This window comes from Amblyraja radiata, chromosome 3 (assembly GCF_010909765.2).
Source record: "Amblyraja radiata isolate CabotCenter1 chromosome 3, sAmbRad1.1.pri, whole genome shotgun sequence".
NCBI lineage: Eukaryota > Metazoa > Chordata > Chondrichthyes > Rajiformes > Rajidae > Amblyraja > Amblyraja radiata.
The window spans coordinates 130,019,165-130,039,335 of record NC_045958.1 but is presented as its reverse complement, the minus strand read 5'-3'; the positions used below and the strand labels follow the sequence as shown (position 1 = coordinate 130,039,335).

The 20,171-nt window shown below is 49.4% G+C and overlaps 1 protein-coding gene and 1 long non-coding RNA gene across 2 annotated transcripts in view; one reads left to right on the top strand and one right to left on the bottom strand.

The window, feature by feature from the left end:
* The window catches only part of LOC116971530 (deoxycytidylate deaminase-like), a 73,601-nt gene that overhangs the window by 45,470 nt on the left and 7,960 nt on the right, over positions 1-20,171 (bottom strand). The window contains exon 3 of the mRNA XM_033018763.1: positions 14,170-14,305. Within this exon, the coding sequence (XP_032874654.1) occupies positions 14,170-14,305 (136 nt within the window). The remainder of the gene's footprint in view (positions 1-14,169; positions 14,306-20,171) is intronic.
* On the top strand, positions 140-19,589 carry LOC116971531. Its single transcript, XR_004411518.1, has 4 exons — positions 140-151; positions 12,889-12,900; positions 13,771-13,776; positions 19,483-19,589. It is a non-coding gene; the product is annotated as an uncharacterized LOC116971531 (long non-coding RNA).

Here is a 20,171-nt window from a genome sequence, read left to right as displayed (position 1 = left end):
TTCCAGTGAATATAAGCCCAGTCAACCCATTCTTTCATCATATTTCAGTCCCGCCATCCCGGTAATTCACTTGGTGAACATACGCTGCGCTCCCTTAACAGCAAGAACGTACTTCCTCAAATTAGGAGAGTAGGAAATTAGGAGTAGGAGAGTAGTAAATTAGGAGACCAAGTTTAAGACTAAGGAGTAAGCCATTTAGAACGGAGACGAGGAAACACTTTTTCTCACAGAGAGTGGTGAGTCTGTGGAACTCTCTGCCTCAGAAGGTGGTGGAGGCCAGTTCTCTGGATGCTTTCAAGAGAGAGCTAGATAGGGCTCATAAAGATAGCGGAGTCAGGGGATATGGTGAGAAGGCAGGAACGGGGTACTGATTGGGGATGATCAGCCATGATCACATTGACTGGCGGTGCTGGCTCGAAGGGCCAAATGGCCTACTCCTGCACCTATTGTCTATTGTCTATAAAACTGCACACAATACTCCAGGTGTGGTCTCACCAGGGCCCTGTACAAATGCAGTAGGATCTCCTTGCTTCTCTCCAAGTCACCCAGCAGCCTTATAGCATTCTCCTCGCAGCTCACACTGCCACCCATTTTTGTGTCATCCGCAAACTAGTGGCAAGTAGGATTAGTGTAGATGGGGTATATTGGTCGGCGTGGGCTATTTGGGGGGAAGGGCCCAGTTTCCACGGTGTATGACTGACCATTTATATACGGGTAGTTCTGCTATAGCTAGCGTTTCATAATGCAAATGAGATATCACCCGATTTGATAACTAGGGGAATTTGTAGCATATTGGTTAGAACATGGCTGCCATTTGGAACTAGATGTAATTTAGGAAATTGACAGGCATGGGAAGAGAAAAAAAAGCAGTGTTGAGTAAAACAAGCGGTCTAGGGGAAAAAAAGAAACTGTTTTCCCAGTAACTATCGCTATCATAGAACAGGAACTTAAGCATACAGCTCTCAACACAGCTGCTGTTTCACCATGGGTGGTCATGGAAATTGACAAGCAATTGCTTCAATTGACACTTGTGCAGTGATATTGTTAAGCCGTGAGGCAGGCAGGCAGCCTTCGGCATTTTTAGCTGGCAATAACAAAAGTAAACTTCTAGCCATTGAAAAGACCTTTAGTGTATGAAATAACTTTAATTGCAATGCTGAAATTCTTTGGCCCAAACCCCATTGATTTTTATGGTGTGATTTATTTTCTCTTCTTCTCTATAATGTAGGAATACAACTAAAAATGCTTGCATTTCCTCTACATACCCACAGGCATTAATAGAGTCCTTGAGCCTGGAAACTGGCACACCGACCAAGATGCCCAACCCACACGAGTCCCACCTGTCTGCTTTTGGCCTATATCATTCTAAACCTTTCCTATCAGTGTATCTGTCCAAATGTCTTTCAAATGTTGTTATAGTACCTGTAACTCACTCCATATGCCCACCGCCCTTTGTGTGAAAAATGTTGTCTCTTGGGCTTCCCTTAAATCTTTCCCCTCTCACTTTGCACCCAAGTTCAAGGTTTTTTGGATTCTGGTTCTTGATTTCCATACTTTGGTTAAAAAGCTGTGTGTAATATTTACTCCATCAATTTCCTTGTGATCTTAGACACCTCTATGAGATCACCCCTCATGCTCCTGCACGCCATGGAATAAATAAGGCAGCTCGTTCCATACACCCACCACCTTTGTGTGAAAATGTTACCCCTCAGATTCCTATTAAATATTTTCCCCTTCACCTTAAACATATGTCCTCTAGTCCTCGGTTCATCTACTCTGGCCAAGAGACTCTGTGCATCTACCAGATCTATTTCTCTCGTGAGTGCATACACCTCAATAAGTTCACCCCTCATCCTACTGCGATCCAAGTGCAGTTGAACCACCGGTTGTGCCTTGAGATGGCGCTTGAAATTGATATAGAGAAGGTAGATGATTCACAACGCAGATTCACCAGTATCCTGCTTGGGATGGAGGCTTTTGGTTTTGGGGGAAGACTGTACAGAATGGGTGTGGGGTGACCTGAATGGAATACTAAGTCGAGTCTGGCATTGCGTGCAGTGTTGGTCTCCCCATTACACCAATGATATGGAGGCTTTGAAAAAAGTGCAGAGGAGGTTTACCAGAATGATGCTTGGATTAACTACAAGGGGAGGTTGGATGGAATTAGATTGTTTTCTCTGGGTTTGAGGGTCAAGTCGGGGGGAGTTCGCCCCCTTCCCCCCCCCGCCATGGGTACCATGTAATCTCGTGCTACCTGCTCCATGGTCGGATAACTGGCGACAAAATCGTCTCCCCCACCTGGTATGCCAGGTGATGAGGGGACTGTGGACCCCCAACAGGACCCAAAACAAGACCTGTCAAAGAGCGGATGAGCTCCTAGCGAGCCAACGGCCATCTCGATACGGAATTCTCTGCCTCAGAGGGCGGTGGAGGCCGGTTCTCTGGATACGTTCAAGAGAGAGCTAGATAGGGCTCTTAAAGATAGCGGAGTCAGGGGATATGGTAAGAAGGCAGGAACAGGGTACTGATTGTGGATGATCAGCCATGATCACATTGAATGGCGGTGCTGGCTTGAAGGCCGGAATGGCCTACTCCTGCACCTATTGTCATCCACACTTCAGTAGAAGTTGCGATCACTGTCATACATGGCATTGTAAGGAATGATGATAAAGCATACACCAAAATCCTATACTTCCAGTGGTGGAAGTCGGCAGGAACTGGAGGAGAGAGATGTGTGGTGCGTCCGTCACCGTTCCCATTGGAAACCAGCGCCACTGCATCGCTAATGCTTTCAACGATGATAAATTGATGGTAGCCCTGATAGAAAATCACGAGAGCCATGGATAGTGACGACAGTCACAGCAGGGCATTGCTTCCAAAGGGAGCTCTGTCGAGTATGGCTGCCCTGCCAGCAGCTGTTAATCCTTTCACCCTTTTTTTTTTTTTCGTGAGTTAAAAAGTGTTTGTTTTGGAGGTTTAATCTTTTTTATGTGGGGGGGTGGGGGGAGAAGGGGGAAACTGTTTTTCTCAGTCCTTACCTGGTCGGAGATGCGGCTTTTCTCCGAGCCGTATCTTCGCCCCCATCCTCGCGGCCTACCGACGGGACTGGAGCGGCGTTTCCTGCCGGGACCAGCCAGGACTTCATCTTCGGCAGCGGCGCAGCGCTGAGGCACCATCACGGAACGGGCGATGCCTTACCGGGTCGCCATGTGGTGGGCGACTCCAACATCGCGGAGCTGCGGTCTGTGGAGCGTCCAGCTGCGGGACGGCGCTGAACTTTAAACACCACGGAGCCTGGGATCTCTCGACGAGATCGCCAGTGTTGAAGCTGCTCCGACCAGCGCAGCCCGTGGACTTCGGGAGCCGCGGTCTCCGGGGAGGAAGCGGCCGTTCCAGACACTCCAAGCCGCTATCGGGCTGCCGTAGCAGCGACTGCGGAGGCCTCAATAGGCCCGACTATGGGTGAACTGGGGATAGGACTGGACTTTGCTGCCTTCCCTCACAGTGGGAACCATTGTGTGGGGATGCTTTTATGTTTATTGTTAAATTCTTTAATGTTGTGTCTTATTTTTATTGGTGTGCTGCAAATGGCAAGTCACTGAATTTCCCCGAGGGGATTAATAAAGTATTTATCTATCTATCTATGTCGCAAACTGCCATACAATTTACTGACTGGTAAATCAAACCATTGACATCAGTCACTCTCTGGCGAGAAAGGGAAAATGGTCCAACAACATAATTTCACCGCTTTACCGTGGCAAAGGGGGCAGCTGGTGACCTGGGTTCGATCCTGACCTGGGGCACTGCCTGTGTGGAGTTTGCACGTTCTCCCTGTGACCGGCTTGGATTTCCTCCCACATCCCAAAGACGTGCGGGTTTGTAGGTTATTTGGCCCTCTGTTTACTACCGCTGGTATGTAGGGAGTGGGTGAGACAGTGGGATGACATAGAACTAGTTTGAACAGGGTGATCAATGGAGAGTGTGGGCTCGACGGGCCTGGTTAATTGCTGTATATCTCAACTCTAAAATGAGAATTCACCGCTGGATTTGATTGGAAAGCCTTGGCAACCCCACCACTCTTCCTGGTGCTTAATCTAGATGTTGTATTTAAAGTGACATTGAAGAACACAACATCAGGTAAATCAGTATTATTGTCCAGAACCAGGGGCCACAGTTTAAGAATAAGGAGTAAGCCATTTAGAACGGAGACGAGGAAACACTTTTTCTCACAGAGAGTGGTGAGTCTGTGGAATTCTCTGCCTCAGAGGGCAGTGGAGGCAGGTTCTCTGGATGCTTTCAAGAGAGAGCTAGATAGGGCTCTTAAAAATAGCGGAGTCAGGGGATATGGGGAGAAGGCAGGAACGGGGTACTGATTGGGGATGATCAGCCATGATCACATTGAATGGTGGTGCTGGCTCGAAGGGCCGAATGGCCTCCTCCTGCACCTATTATCTAAGAGGAAAGTATTTTCAGAAGGAATCATAAACCTCCTCAAAGGAGGAAAGGTGCTATGAACCTACAACAGATTGCTGATGTATAAAGGTGCATGTCTGCTGTAGATTGGGCATGCAGAATAAAGCTATTGTTCCCTTAAGTGAAGTTTTAAAGGACCAGGGGGTCACAGAATTAATATTTGTGACGAAAAGGAAAATAAAACTACTCAGCGACTAGTTTCCGTCCACACCACACTGGTCATGCTCTGAGAGTCCGAAGAAGGGTCCAATCAGTCTGAAGAAGGGTCTTGACCTGTAACGTCACCCATTCCTTTTCTCCAGAGAAGCTGTCTGACCCACTGAGTTACTCCAGCTCATTGTGTCTATCATTGGTGGTAAACCAGCACCTGCAGTTCCTCCCTACACTGGAATCTGACAGCTATGCATTCAAAACAGTCCAAATTAGCAAAAAACGTTTGATCTACAATCACAAGAAATTAGCCAATGATTAAAGAGCCTCTTAAAGAATGGAGAGAGTCCGAGAGTCTTCAGGATATTGGCACTGAGGTATGATCTTACAATATAATTTTTTTTTTTTTTTCATTTTGACACAAGTCGTTGCCGCAGACTTTAAAGGATTCAAGTTGTGCAATAGAATTGTCGGAAATTGCATCGAATAACCATTTACACTCTCTGGATGAACAAGTTCAACATGCGAGCGTGACTCTGAAGCAAATAATGGAGGTTAATATTTCATTTTTGTTTGAAACGGCAAATGGAATGCAGATGTGGATACAATGCATATAATTCACTTTTCTGCGTTTCTTCATGGTTATTCTGCTATTTACTCAAGCAAGCCTGACAATTATACACACTATTTTGGAATTATCTTCAGATTTTAAAAAGTAATCATAAAAGCTGTCCATTTTTTTTTAGAAAGCCAGACACCAGCTACAAGCAACCCATCTCATCCCCTCACCTGTAGTCCAATGATTATGACAATGAATAATTAGTTCAAAAATAAAAAGTACATCAACATCTATCTATCTAATATTATTATTGTGGTGCGTAGGTCTCGAAAGGAAAGAGAGGAGTCAGGTATTTCGAGAGGCACCTTTATTTGTGTTCCTCCCGGTTGTAGGGAATTCCACACGAGAGAAAGATGGCACCCAAATCCCTGCCTTTAAACCCTCTGGTTAAGGGCCGCCTCCGGACTGAACCATTCCCGTGCCGAGGGGTTCGACAGTTAGGATGGCCCGACCCTAGGGAGCCGCCACAGGACCACCCCCCAGAACCCGAGGCACGAAACGCACCTGCGGGCGCACGACCCGGCCGGCCCACGTGCGGAAGTCAGCCGATCGTGGGGCTTGCGGAGGAATAGGTGGAGGGACAGGTCGAGGGATAGGTCGAGGGACCGGCGGGAGGACAGGTGAAGTGACAGGCGGAGGGGGCGGTGAAGGGGGGCGCCCTCGAGGCCGAGGTTGGGTTGGGCAACCAGCACCAGCTGGTCAATGTCCAGGTGTGCCGGCTTCAACCGGTCGATCGACACGGCATCCGGCCGGCTCCCCATGTCCAGCACGAAGGTCGCCTGCCCGTGTTCCAGCACCCGGAACGGGCCCTCGTACGGCCTCTGGAGTGGCATCCGGTGGGCATCACGGTGCAGGAAAACGTATGGGCAGTCCCGGAGGGCTGATGGCACATGCGGGCGAAATATCCCATGGCGGGACGTCGGGACGGGTGCGAGCCTGCCAACTCGCTCGCAAAGGCGCTTTAAGGTGGATGCGGGCGTTCCCTGCTGCCCCGGCGCCAACGGCACGAACTCCCCAGGCACCGTGAGTGGCAACCCGTACACGAGCTCCGCTGATGATGAGGCCAAGTCCTCTTTAGGAGCAGTCCGAATGCCCAACATGACCCACGGCAACTTGTCCATCCAGTCCGGGCCGGAGAGTCGTGCCTTCAGCGCTGCCTTGAGCTGCCGGTGGAACCTCTCCACCAGACCGTTAGCTTGCGGGTGATAAGCTGTGGTGTGGTGCAGTCGCACCCCGAGCAAGCGAGCCATGGCCGACCACAGCTCGGAGGTGAACTGTGGCCCCCGGTCTGAGGAGATGTGCGCCGGCACCCCGAAGCGAGCAATCCAGTGCGCGGACAACGCACAAGCACGCGTAGCTGTTGAAGTGTCGGCCAGCGGTATGGCCTCCGGCCACCGCGTGAAGCGGTCCACCATTGTAAGCAGGTGGGTGATGCCCCGGGACGGCGGAAGAGGCCCCACAATGTCCACGTGGATATGGCCAAATCGCCGGTGAGGTAGACCGAACTCCTGGAGAGGCGCACGGACATGGCGCTGGATCTTTGCCGTCTGGCACGGAATGCAGGTGCGAGCCCAGTGGCCAACCTGCTTGCGCAGACCGTGCCACATGAAACGAGCGGCCACTAGTGCCGTTGTCCCCCGGATTGATGGGTGAGACAGTCCGTGGATAACCTCGAACACCCTCCGGCACCAGGCGGCAGGGACGATGGGGCGCGGCTGATCGGTCGATACATCGCACAGGATCGTCGCTCCTCCAGGACCGAGGGGGACATCCTCAAGGCGGAGGCCGGAGTTGGCAGTCCGGTAGGCGGGCATCTCACCGTCCGTGAGCTGTACCTCTGCCAGGGCAGAATAGTCAATTCCGGGCGCCACCTCGAAAACGGCGTTGATAGCGGGGTGGGACAATGCGTCGGCCACCCGGTTCTCTTTGCCCTCGACATAGCGGATAGATGTTGTATATTCTGAAATGTATGCCAATTGCCGCTGCTGTCGTGCGGACCAGGGGTCGGAAACCTTCGCCAGGGCGAAAGTGAGCGGCTTGTGGTCCGTGTAGGCGGTGAACGGGCGGCCCTCCAGGAAGTAGCGGAAGTGGCGCACTGCCAGGTACAGAGCCAGGAGCTCGCGATCGAACGCGCTGTATTTGGTCTGCGCGCGGTTGAGGTGCCGGCTGAAGAAGGCCAGGGGCCGCCAACCTCCGCCCGTCAGTTGCTCCAGCACGGCACCAACCGCAGACTCCGAGGCGTCCACCGTGAGAGCAGTCGGGGCATCTTCCCGCGGGTGCACCAGCAGTACGGCCCGAGCAAGGGCCTCCTTCGCTCTGCCAAATGCTGCCACTGCCTCGTGGGTCCATTCGACGTTCTTGTGCTGCCCACCCGCCAGAAGTTGATATAGCGGCCTCATGATGTGGGCCGCGGATGGCACAAAACGATGGTAAAATGCCACCATGCCGACAAACTCCTGCAGGCCGCGCACCGTGCGTGGGCGGGGAAACCAACGGATGGCGTCGACCCTGTCCGGCAGGGGAACCGCGCCTTGCAAAGTCACGCGGTGGCCGAGGAAGTCGATCTCAGTTACCCCAAAATGGCACTTGGCGAGGTTGATAGCCAAACCATGCTCGCTGAGCCGCTGACAGAGCTGCCGGAGGTGGGCGCAATGCTCCTGCTGCGAGCGGCTGGCCACCAGGATGTCGTCTAGGTAAACAAAGACAAAATCGAGGTCGCAACACACCCCGTCCATCAAGCGTTGAAAAGCCTGCGCAGCATTCTTGAGGCCGAACGGCATCCGCATGAACTCATAAAGTCCGAACGGCGTGATGATCGCCGTCTTGGGTACATCATCCGGGTGGACCGGGATCTGGTTATAACCCCGTACCAAATCCACTTTTGAAAATAATGTAGCCCCAGCAAAATGGGCGGTGAAGTCCTGGATGTGGGGTACGGGGTATCGATCCGCTGTTGTTGCGGCATTCAGCCGTCGGTAATCCCCGCAAGGTCGCCAGCCCCCGCTTGCCTTAGGGACCATGTGGAGTGGGGACGCCCATGGGCTGCTTGAAGGGCGGACGATCCCCAAGGACTCCATCGTGCGGAATTCCTGCCGTGCCAGACGCAGTTTATCCGGCGGCAGTCGGCGTGCTCGTGCGTGGATAGGTGGGCCGGTAGTTTGTATAAAATGTACCACTCCGTGACTGGGGGTCGATGACCGAAACTGTGGGGTCAGGATGTCCGGGAACGCGACCAAGGTCCGTGCGAAGCGGGAATCCACGGACGACAGGGGGCGTCCCACCGGCTGATCCAAACGTAACGCGATCGGCTCCATCGTAGCGGCGTTGACCAAGCGCTGACGCCTGACGTCCACCATGAGGGAATGCGCCCGGAGGAAGTCGGCCCCGAGCAATGGCTGGGAGACGTCAGCAATGGTGAACCGCCACGAGAAATGGCAGGAGCCGAACACGATCGGAACCAGGCGCGCACCATACGTGCGGATGGGGCTGCCATTCGCCGCGGTGAGGACGTGCCCCCGCTTACCGGAACGAATGTCAGCCAGCGAAGGGGGCAGGACGCTGAGCTCCGCTCCAGTATCAACGAGGAAGCGGGTCCCGGAGCGGCGATCCCAGGCGAAGAAGCGGTGAATTTGGCCGGCCGCCGCCGGGACTATTGGCAGCCAGCCCAGGCTTTTCCCGGGAACGTGCACGACTGGCGGCATTGTCATGCTGCAGCACCCCAGCGCTGATGGTAGTAGCACCAGCGCCTCGTGTTGGTGGTACTTGGAGCTTGCCTGCTCCTGCTGGTGGTGCCTGCAGCTTGCTGGCGCTGGACTGCAGGTGCAGTACCCCTCACTGCCGCTGGGGGCAATCTTACGGGCCATCGGGCTGGTGCTGTCACTCCTTCCACAGCTCCCCCGCCCCACCGGAGGAAATCGGGAGCTGCCGGGGTAACGTCATCGGTGCGCCTGCTGAAGGCCAGCGCGTTGACGTCATCAGGGCGCGTCGTCCTCAGCGCGTCCCCGTGGCTGCTGACGGCCAGCGCGTTGATGTCATCAGGGCGCGCCATCCACAGCGCGTCGGCGCACCTCCCGAGGGCCCTGATGTCGGCGAAGGAGACGTCCGTGAGCTGAAGACGGATGTAGCCCGGCAGCAGATGGAGGTATGTATATTCAAACAGCAGGCACGGTGTGTGCCCATCCAGGGGAGCAACCATCTCCTTTAGGAGGCTTGATGGCCGTCGGTCGCCTAGGCCCTCCATATGAAGGAGCCTGGCAGCACGCTCCATCCTGCTGAGTCCATAAATCTGGAGCAGGAGCTCCTTAAGGCCGAGGTATATCACGGTGGCTGGGGGGGCTGCGAGGAAGTCCGTGACCTCCTCGACCGTGTCCTGGTCGAGGGTCCCCACCAGGTAATAGAAGCGGGTGGCATCGACTGTGATGCCCCGCAGGTTGAATTGGGCCTCCGCCTGCTGGAACCAGATGTGCGGCCGGGTGGTCCAGAAGGTGGGCAATTTTACAGAGACCGCGTCCAGAGACAGGGCCGGCCTGTGAGGTGGTAGGGCGGTCTGCTTTCTCCATCATGACGACACTGGAGCGTCGGGGTCACCAATGTGGTGCGTAGGTCTCGAAATGAAAGAGAGGAGTCAGGTATTTCGAGAGGCACCTTTATTTGTGTTCCTCCCGGTTGTAGGGAAGTCCACACGAGAGAAAGATGGCACCCAAATCCCTGCCTTTAAACCCTCTGGTTAAGGGCCGCCTCCGGACTGAACCACTCCCGTGCCGAGGGGTTCGACAGTTAGGATGGCACGACCCTTGGGAGCCGCCACATTATTATATTACTAAATCTCTCATCTTGTTTGTTTGTTTGTTTGTTTGTATATTTGATTGTACATACATAACGGTACACGATAGTGCGACAATTTTAGGACCACTTTACTCACCATTGTCCTGCGGTGTGCATTAGCCAAGTTTTGTTCAGATTGATGTTATATTTTACAAATTATTGACATTTAAAACTTAAAATAACTTGACACTTGCCGGCCGCGCCTGCGCAGTTGGGTGAGGCCCATCAGCCGTGTCTTCCTCAAGCCGCGTTGTTGGAATGCATCCAATTTCTTTTTCGTCTTCACATTGATTTTCCATGTCTCACTGGCACAGAGGGCTGTAGGGAGGACTACGGACTGGAAGAGCTTGACTTTTAGCATCTTGGATATCCCGCCACTAGACCATATTGGCTGCATACTTCTGAAGGCTGATGCAGCTTTACCAATTCGGGAGTTGATGTCGCCCTCTACATCTCCATCTGCTGTGAACATGCTGCCAAGGTATGTACATCTTGTGGTGTTTTCCACTGGTTCCCCATTGATTATCAGTTGGTCTATTGACTGCTGGTCTCCAGTCTGCATGGTCTTAGTCTTCTGGCAGCTGATCTTTAATCCAACCTTTGATGCATAGATACTAATACCATCCTAAACAGTAGGGACAATTTACATTCATTACCAAAGCCAATTAACCTACAAACATGTGCATCTTTGGAATGTAGGAAGAAATCGGAGCACCCGGAGAAAACCCACGCGGTCACGGGGAGCACGTACAAACTCCGTACAGACAGCACCCATGGTCAGGATCGAACCCTCGTCTCTGACGCTGTAAGCTAGCAATTCTACAGCTGTGCCACCGTGCCGCCCCAGTCTGAAGAACGGTCGAAACATCACCGATCCATGTTCTCCAGTAATACTGCTTGACCCGCTGTTTTATTCCAACACTTTGTGTCATTCCTTGGTAAACCAGCTTCTGCATTTCTTTATTTCTACAACTTGTTTTATGGTGCAGTTGCATTATCAAAGGTTGTAGTCAAGTCAAGTCACATTTATTTATATAGCACATTTTAAAAACAACTCTTGTTGGCCAAAGTGCTTTACATTTGTTATAAGAGTAGTATAAACAAACAAACTACATACATGGATGTAAGTGGATGGAAGCTGGATGTTGCTGAAAGGGAAGAATCTGCAGGACAGGCCATATCCCTCTAAACCCTCCCTATTCATGTACCTGTCCAATTGTCTTTGAATAGTTCCTGCCTCAACTACCTCCTCTGGCAGCTCATTCCATAGACCCACCACCTTGTGTGAAAAAAAATGTCCTTCAGATTACAATCAAATTGTGTCCCTCTCACCTTAAACCTTTGGTTCTTTGTTCCTCTACTCTGGGTAAAAGAGCGTGCATCTATTCCTCTCATGATTTTAGGTTGGTTTAGATATACAGCCCTTCAGCCCAAGCCGACCAGCGATCCCTGCACTTGAATACTATCCCACACACACTTAAGACAAATTACAATTTTACCAAGCCAATTAACCTACAAACCTGTACGTCTTTGGAGTGTGGGAAGAAACCGCAGTTCTCGGAGAAAACCCATGCAGGTCACGGGGAGAACGTGCAAACTCCGTACAGACAGCACCCGTAGTCTGGATCGAACCCGGGTCTCCGGTGCTGCATTCGCTGTAAGGCAGCAGCTCTACCGCTGCGCCACTGTGACCTTTTGTACACCTCTGCAAGGGACAATTTACTATTTTACAAACACCAATTATCCTTCAAATCTTTGGAATGTGGGAGGAAACCGGAGCAAACCCACGCGGGTCATAGAAAGAACATGCAAACTCCGTACAAACAGCACCCGCAGTTGGATTGAACCCGGGGCTCTGGCGCTGTGAGGCCTGATCTCTACCGCTGAGCCACCCAAACGTGGACACTTGTCCAAGGATACATTCAAGATGGGTAACATGATGGCATGCATTGGTTCTTGAGCACAAGGATTCTGGTTTACAATAAAAACACACTGGAGTAACTCAATGCTGGAGTAACTCAGCGGGTCAGGCAGCATCTGTGGAGAACATGGATAGGTGACGTTTCACAGAGTGCTGGAGTAACTCAGCGGGTCAGGCAGCATCTGTGGAGAACATGGATAGGTGACGTTTCACAGAGTGCTGGAGTAACTCAGCGGGTCAGGCAGCATCTCTGGAGAACATGGATAGGTGACGTTTCAGAGTGCTGGAGTAACTCAGCGGGTCAGGCAGCATCTCTTGAGAACGTGGCTGGGGAACATTTCGAATCAGAACCGTTCTTCAGACTGATTATGGTGGGGGAGGAGAAAGCTGGATGAGAGGTACTTACAGGTACTATTGCAACATTTAAGAAACACTAGACCAAGTGCAGACCCGTTGGGTCTGTTCCCCCAACGCGCGTTTGCAGGGGGGGGGGGGTAAGAAACATTTAGACGGGTGCCTGGATAGGATAGGTTTAGAGGGATATGGACCAAGCGCAGGCAGGTGGACTAGTGTAGATGGGGAATGTCACATCTTCACAGATAGGTGGGACTAGTGTAGCTGGGGCATGTTGGTCAGTGTGGGCAAGTTTGACTGAACGGCTTGTTTACACACTATCGCTTTACGCCTCTGGATGGGGACGGGACAAAACCTGACAAGTGATAGGTGGAGGGGAGGGGGGGGGGGGGGGTGACTGGCAGATGGTTGGACAAAGGTCAGAGACAAAACGAGTGTGAGATATGGATAAAAGAGGTACACATTGTGAAGCCAGAAGAATAAATAACCAAGGGATGGGGAAGGGAGGAAGAGAAAGAGGTACAAACCCAGGTGAGGCATAGGGAAGGGGGAGGGGAGTGTTGGGGGTGGGCGAGAAAAAATGTGATAACAGGGTTAAAAACAATGAGCTATGCAAAGTTTCCTTAGTGGCTGCTGCCTTACAGACCCGGGTTCAATCCTGACTACATGTGCTTGTCATAAGGTCATAAGGGATAGGAGTAGAATTAGGCCATTCGGCCCATCAAATCTACTCCACCATTCAATCATGGCTGATCAATCCCTCCCTCCTAACCTATTTCTCCTGCCTTCTCTCCATAACCTCTGACACGTGTACTAATCAAGAATCTGTCTATCTCTGCCTTTAAAACATCCACTGTCTTGGCCTCCAAAGCCGTCTGTGGCAAAGAATTCCACAGATTCACCACCTTCTGACTAAAGATATTTCTCCTCATCTTCTTCATAAAAGAACGTCCTTTAATTCTGAGGCTGCGACCTCTAGTCCTAGACTCTCCCACTAGTGGAAACATCCTCTCCACATCCACTCTATCCAAGCCTTTCACTATTCTGTATGTTTCAATGAGGCCCCCTCTCATTCTTCTAAACTCCAGCGAGTACAGGCCCAGTGTCGACAAACGCTCATCATAGGTTAACCCACTCATTCCTGGAATCATTTTTGTAAACCTCCTCTGGACCCTCTCCAGTCAGCACATCCTTCCACAAATATGGGGCCCAAAATTGCTCACAATATTTGAAATGTGACCTTACCAGCACCTTATAGCCTCAGCATTACACCCCTGTTTTTGTATACAAGCCCTCTTGAAATAAATGCTAGCATTGAGTTTGCTTTCTTTACTACTGGTTCGACTTGCAAATTAACATTTTGGGAATCCTGCACCAACACTCCCAAGTCCCTTTGCACCTCCGATTTCTGGATTCTCTCCCCATTTAGAAAATAGTCTACGCCTTTATTCCTACAACCAAAATGCATGACTCCACACTTTACTACACTATATTCCATCTGCCACTTCTCTGCCCACTCTTCCAACCTGTCCTTCTGCAGAGTCCCTGCTTCCTCTACACTACCTGCCCCATCACCTATTTTCATATCATCCTCAAACATGGCCACAAAGCCTTCAATCCCCTCGTCCCAATCAGTAATATACAACGTACTGTCTGTACGGAGTTTGTACGTTCTCCCCGTGACCTGCGTGGGTTTTCTCCAAGACCTTTGGCTTCCTCCCACACTCCAAAGACGTACAGGTTTGTAGGTTAATTGGCTTGGTATTAAAAAAAATTAATAAAGATATCTAGTTTCCGCGCTGTATCTCTAAATTAAACTGTTACTTACCATACATATATTTGGTGTCCAGTTTATTTTTAGCATCTCTTGCCCATGGTAAAGAATCATCACTGCATCTATTCGGCATTCCGTTATACCCAATGCCAACAATCTTGTTTTCAGGATTCACAATGCAAGCTCCAACCTGTATTCAATACAAAAAGTTTAGTTTAGAGAAAATGTTTAGGCAGTGAAGAAAGCTAATGGAATGTTGGCCTTCATAACAAGAGGATTTCAGTATAGGAGTAGAGAGGTTCTTCTGCAGTTGTATAGGGCTCTGGTAAAACCACATCTGGAGTATTGTGTAGTTTTGGTCTCCTAATTTGAGGAACGACATCCTTGTGATTGAGGCAGTGCAGCGTAGGTTCACGAGATTGATCCCTAGGATGGTGGGACTGTCATATGAGGAAAGATTGAAAAGACTAGGCTTGTATTCACTGGAGTTTAGAAGGATGAGGGGGGTTTTTATAGAAACATATAAAATTATAAAAGGACTGGCCAAGCTAGATGCAGGAAAAATGGTCCCAATGTGGGGCGAGTCCAGAACCAGGAGCCACAGTCTTAGAATAAAGGGGAGGTCATTTAAGACTGAGGTGAGAAAAAAACTTTTTCACTCAGAGAGTTGTGAATTTATGGAATTCCCTGCCACAGAGGGGCGTGGAGACTAAGTCACTGGATGGATTTAAGAGAGAGTTAGATAGAGCCCTAGGGGCTAGTGGAGTCAAGGGATATGGGGAGAAGGCAGGCACGTGTTATTGTTAGGGGACGATCAGCCATGATCACAATGAATGGTGGTGCTGGCTCGAAGGGCCGAATGGCCTCCTTCTGCACCTATTTTCTATGTTTCTATCCCACTTTCTCATCCACTCCCTACAATGAACATAGTAGATAAGTTGTTTCCACTAGTAGGAGATTCTAGGACCAGAGGACACAGCCTCAGAATAAAAGGACGTGCCTTTAGAATGGAGTCAAGGAGGAATTTCTTTAGCAAGAGTGTGGTGAACTTGTGGAATTCATTGCCACGGACGGCTGTGGAGGCCAAGTAATTGGGTATTTCTGAAGAGGACGTTGATAGGTTCTTGTTTAAGAAAGAACTGCAGATGCTGGAAAAAATCGAAGGTAGACAAAAATGCTGGAGAAACTCAGTGGGTGAGGCAGCATCTATGGAGCGAATATATGACGTTTTGGGTCGAGACCCTTTTTCAGAACCTGACCCGAAAATGTCACCTATTCCATTGCTCCATAGATGCTGCCTCACCGGCTGAGTTTCTCCAGCATTTTTGTCTACCTTTGATAGGTTCTTGATTAGTTAAGTCATCAAAGATTACAGGGAGAAGGCAGCAGAAGGGAAAAGATTAACCATGATGGAGGAGCAGGCTCAATAGGCCGAATGGCCTAATTCTGCTCCTATTTCTCATGTCTTATCGAAGATTTTACAGAGGGCAATTAACCCACAAACCCACAAGTCTTTGGGAGAATGGAGACAACCGGAGCACCAGGTAACAGGGAGAACGTGCAAGCTTCACACAGACAGCAGCCGAGGTCAGGATCGATCCCGGGTCTAACTGCTGCGCCACTGTGTTGCCATTTAACATACGCTTTGAGAAAGCCAAGGACTAGAAAGTGAACCAGAATGTCATTAAAATAGCGTTGGGGGTCGCACACTATTTTGAAAATCATCTGAAGAGTGGAAGAAACAGTGTGAAGTTCACACTGCAACACTTTCAGCTTTTGCCGATCTGATGTTGCACTGTATCTTTCATCGCCAATTTCAGTGCAGAGTTCCCTACTGATGTGCCGCAAATTCTCACACATCTCGGCATGTAGCCCAGTAGGCAAGATCTTTGCAGCAAACTCTCAGGCCCAAGCACCATGCAAACTATATTCCTCTTCTTAAAGGGGCGTATTGATATTAATTGAATGGGAGGAATAGATCAGGCAGATGCACAGAGAATCGGGTGTAAATTGCTCTAAGCTTCCCCCTAGTCCAGTTTCAGTCAAAAATCACTGAATCAAGCACTTGAACAGTTAATCTTTATTTTAACAAAACACAATTACAGTTCAACTACTGTACCTATCCCACCGTGGGTTCGATCCTCGTATCTGCCTGATCAAGCCCTCTAGACCTCGCTCAGAGACCCTCCAGAAGGTCACGCAGTCCCAAGCCCTCTCCCAGAAGATCGACACAGGACCTCATGGCAGCGGACTTTTAATATGTCCCGGGACCTCGAGGGGCCGAACCACATGGGGGTGGTCTCTGAACAATTCAATTAGATATTGATGAAACCCGTACATAACAGACATTTCCTTAACCCAATAATACAGTGACTAATACATTGTATTCAAACAGGACTTCACAAGGAAGCCAACTTAGAAACATTTACCCTGGTCTGCAAGAAACCCAGACAAGGCTCAATACCTCATCCAATCAACTCGACAAAGTAGAACTCTGCAACATTATTTGCAATTATTTACAAGGTGTATGTCTGATTTGCAGCCCTCCAATCCATTCTATGCATTTTGCACCTAATTGACAGGGTCTGCAGATGTTCTTATTCTTTTCTTGTAACTTGTAACTAGGCTCTAGACAAACTGGCACCACTCCGCAGCTTATCCCAGGTCTGCAGAGAGCAATTCCAAATTGACCAAATCTCCCAGCAGCCCTGAAGCATTGACCCCATTTTCAAGTCCTAGCCTCTCCAATTGGCCAGGATTAACACGGGCACCAGAGGAGATAGGTTTAAGGTAAAAGGGGAAATGTTTTAATAGGAATCAGAGGGGTACCCAGCACCGAACATTGAGGCACACCACTAGTCTCAGGCTTCCAGTCCGAGAAGCAACCTTCCACCATCGCCTCTGCTTCCTTCCATGGAGCCAATTTTCTATTCAGCTATCTCTCCTTGGATCCCACGTGGTCTAACCTTCCAGAGCAGCCTAACATGCTGAACATTGTCAAATACTTTACTGAAGTCCATATAAACAACATCTACAGCTCTGCCCTCATCGACCTTTTTGGTCACGCCTTCAAAAAATTCAATCAGATTTGTGAGACATGACCTCCCATGTATAAACCATGCTGACTATCCCTAATCAACCCTTGTTCATCTAAATGCCCATACATCCTATTCCTTAAAATACTCTCTAGTAACTTTCTGACTACAGATGTTAGGCTCACTGGCCTATAGTTCCCAGCATTTTCCCTGCAGCCCTTCTTGAATAGAGTGCAGAGAAAATTTACACAGATATTGCCACAACTCATGGGGTTGAGTTACATAAGGAGAGGTGAGTAGTCTAGGACTATTCATGAGAGCACAGGAGGGTGAGGGATGATCTTATAGAGGTGTAAAAAAATCACAAGTGGAAGAGGTAAGATGATGCACAGGGTAGAGGAATCAAGGGCCATTGGACATAAGTTTAAGATGAAAAGGGAAAGATTTAATAGGAGGTACACAAAAATACTGGAGAAACTCAGTGGGTGCAGCAGCACCTATGGAGCGAAGGAAATAGGCAACGTTTCGGGCTGAAACCCTTCTTCAGACTGATGGGGGGGGTGGGGGGAGGCGGGGAGAATAAAGGAAAAACGAGGAGGAGCTCGAGGGTTGAGGGAGAGATAGGAAGGGAAGGAGACAGCAAGGGCTAACAAAATTGTGAGAATTCAATGTTCATGCCACCAGGATGCAGACTCCCCAAGCGGAATATGAGGTGCTGTTCCTCCAATTTCCGGTGTTGTTCACTCTGGCGGGTTAAAGATTTAATAGGAACCTGAAGGTAGTTAGTATATGGAACGAGCTGTCAGGCAAGTACTACAACAGCATTTAAAAGACATCTGGACAGGTACATGCATGGGACAGGTTTAGAGGGATATGGGCCAAATGCAACCAGATGGCACTAGTGTAGATGGGGCATCTTGGTCAACATGGCGAGTTGGGCCAAAGGTGCCCGTTTATACACCTCTATTAACCAGTAAAGCTACCAAAGCCATATGCATGCTCTTGAGGGCTGAATGGAAAGTTGAGGCATCTTGTATGGAGGCCAGAGAGTGTCTCTAACACAGAAATGAACAAAGATCTGCGAAGCGAGAACAGCAGCAACTTAGAATGAGAGCAATGACAAAGGTTCGGAGATTGCAACCTGCACGTGGTCCGCCCTGTTTCGACGAATGCAATCAACCTGGCGTGCACAATCAAATAAGATCAAATAGAACAAGTTGTCCGACATCATTAGGCTGTGCACGCCATACGCAAGAAGAAGGGCAATCACAACCCTGACCTGCAGAGAACGCAAGAGGTCAGAAATCGCAGAGGGGACAGTACACAAAATCTGTTCATTACACAGGAGCTTCAAGAAGAGGGGGTGATTCAATGTGGTTGCTCTTACAAACGAAAAAAGCTGTCAATTAAACCTGGATACAAGGAACTGCAGATGGTGGTTTACAAAAAAAGACACAAAAAATTATTAATTCAGCGGGTCAGGCAGGATCTCTGGAGAACATAGATAGGCCATCTTATCCATGTTCTCCAGAGATGCTACCTGACCAGCTGCGGTTAATCCAGCACTATGCGTCTTTTTTTGATTAGTTAAACATGGATGTTTTTAGCTCAACTGGAATTTTTCAGGCCAGTGATGCTGCCTGAAGATATAGGAAGATACAGGAGCCTGAAAACTGCAACATCCAGGTTCAAGAACAGCCATCAGGCTATTAAACACAACATCCATATAGACTCAGAACTACATAGACTTTGCATACACATATGCATACACACACATATACACACAAAGACTAATAGTGATTTTTTTTTCATTTATTATATTGTTTACAGTATTATGTTTACGTATTCTGTTGTGCTGCTACAAGTAAGAATTCCATTGTTCTGTTTGGGACATATGACAAAAAACACTCCGGACTCTTGGAATCTCACCTCAGACAAATATTGCACATTGCAGTCCTGTTGACAGTAAACACTTCAACTCCCCCTCCCATTCCCACACTGACCTTTCTGTCCTGGGCCTCCTCCACCGTCAGAGTGATGCCCAACGTAAATTGGTGGAACAACGCTTCATATTTCGCTTGGGTAGCTTACACCCCAGCGGTTTGAATATGTAGAGTTTGGGGTGCTTTGGTAATGGAAGGTATCTGAGGAGACTTGGTTTCACTGGTGGTGACATCAGTGTGAAAAGGTTAAATGCTTTTAAATATGTAAAAGATACATGGCGGAATACCTGACTGTAGATTGTATTCCAAGAGAGACAAGCCCAGGCTTGTCTCAGGTTGATGTATATTGAGACAATGACCGATGCCTTTGAAATGTTTTGTCCTGGAAGTGCCAACTGATAAGATGCCTTTAAAATGTGTCTACTAATTGATAAGAGACAAGCTCAGACTCGTCCTGTGGTGATGTATATTGGCTGCATCTTGTGACCATGACGAAGTGACACATAGTATAAACACCATGCAAATCTTTGTTCATTGAAGTGGTGGCACGGGAAAGTCAAGTGTCTGTTGCTTACTTGACTGGTGTACCCCGTCACTTCTGCCGGCTGATGATCATTAAAGACAATAGACAATAGGTGCAGGAGTAGGCCATTCGGCCCTTCCAGCCAGCATCACCATTCAATGTGATCATGGCTGATCATCCACAATCAGTACCCCGTTCCTGCCTTCTCCCCATATACAATCAATACAGTCAGTTTTATTCATCATAAAGTGCAAGTGAAATGAATTTGCCAGCAGCAGTACAATGAATAAGAACACACAAAAAAAATTTAACACAAACATCCACCACAGCATTCATCACTGTGGTGGAAGGCACACAATTTGGCCAGTCCTCCTCCATTTTCCCCCGTGGTCGGGACCTCAACCCTCCACAGCCGTCGCTGCGGGCGTCCAGATGTGCAGACAAGGTAAAATGTCCAGGTAAGTCCAGAATCGGCTCTTCCCCACCGGAGACCGCGGCTTTAGGTTGGTGTAGGCCGCAGGCTGGTGGTCGGAGATTTAAAGTTCCCGCCGCGTC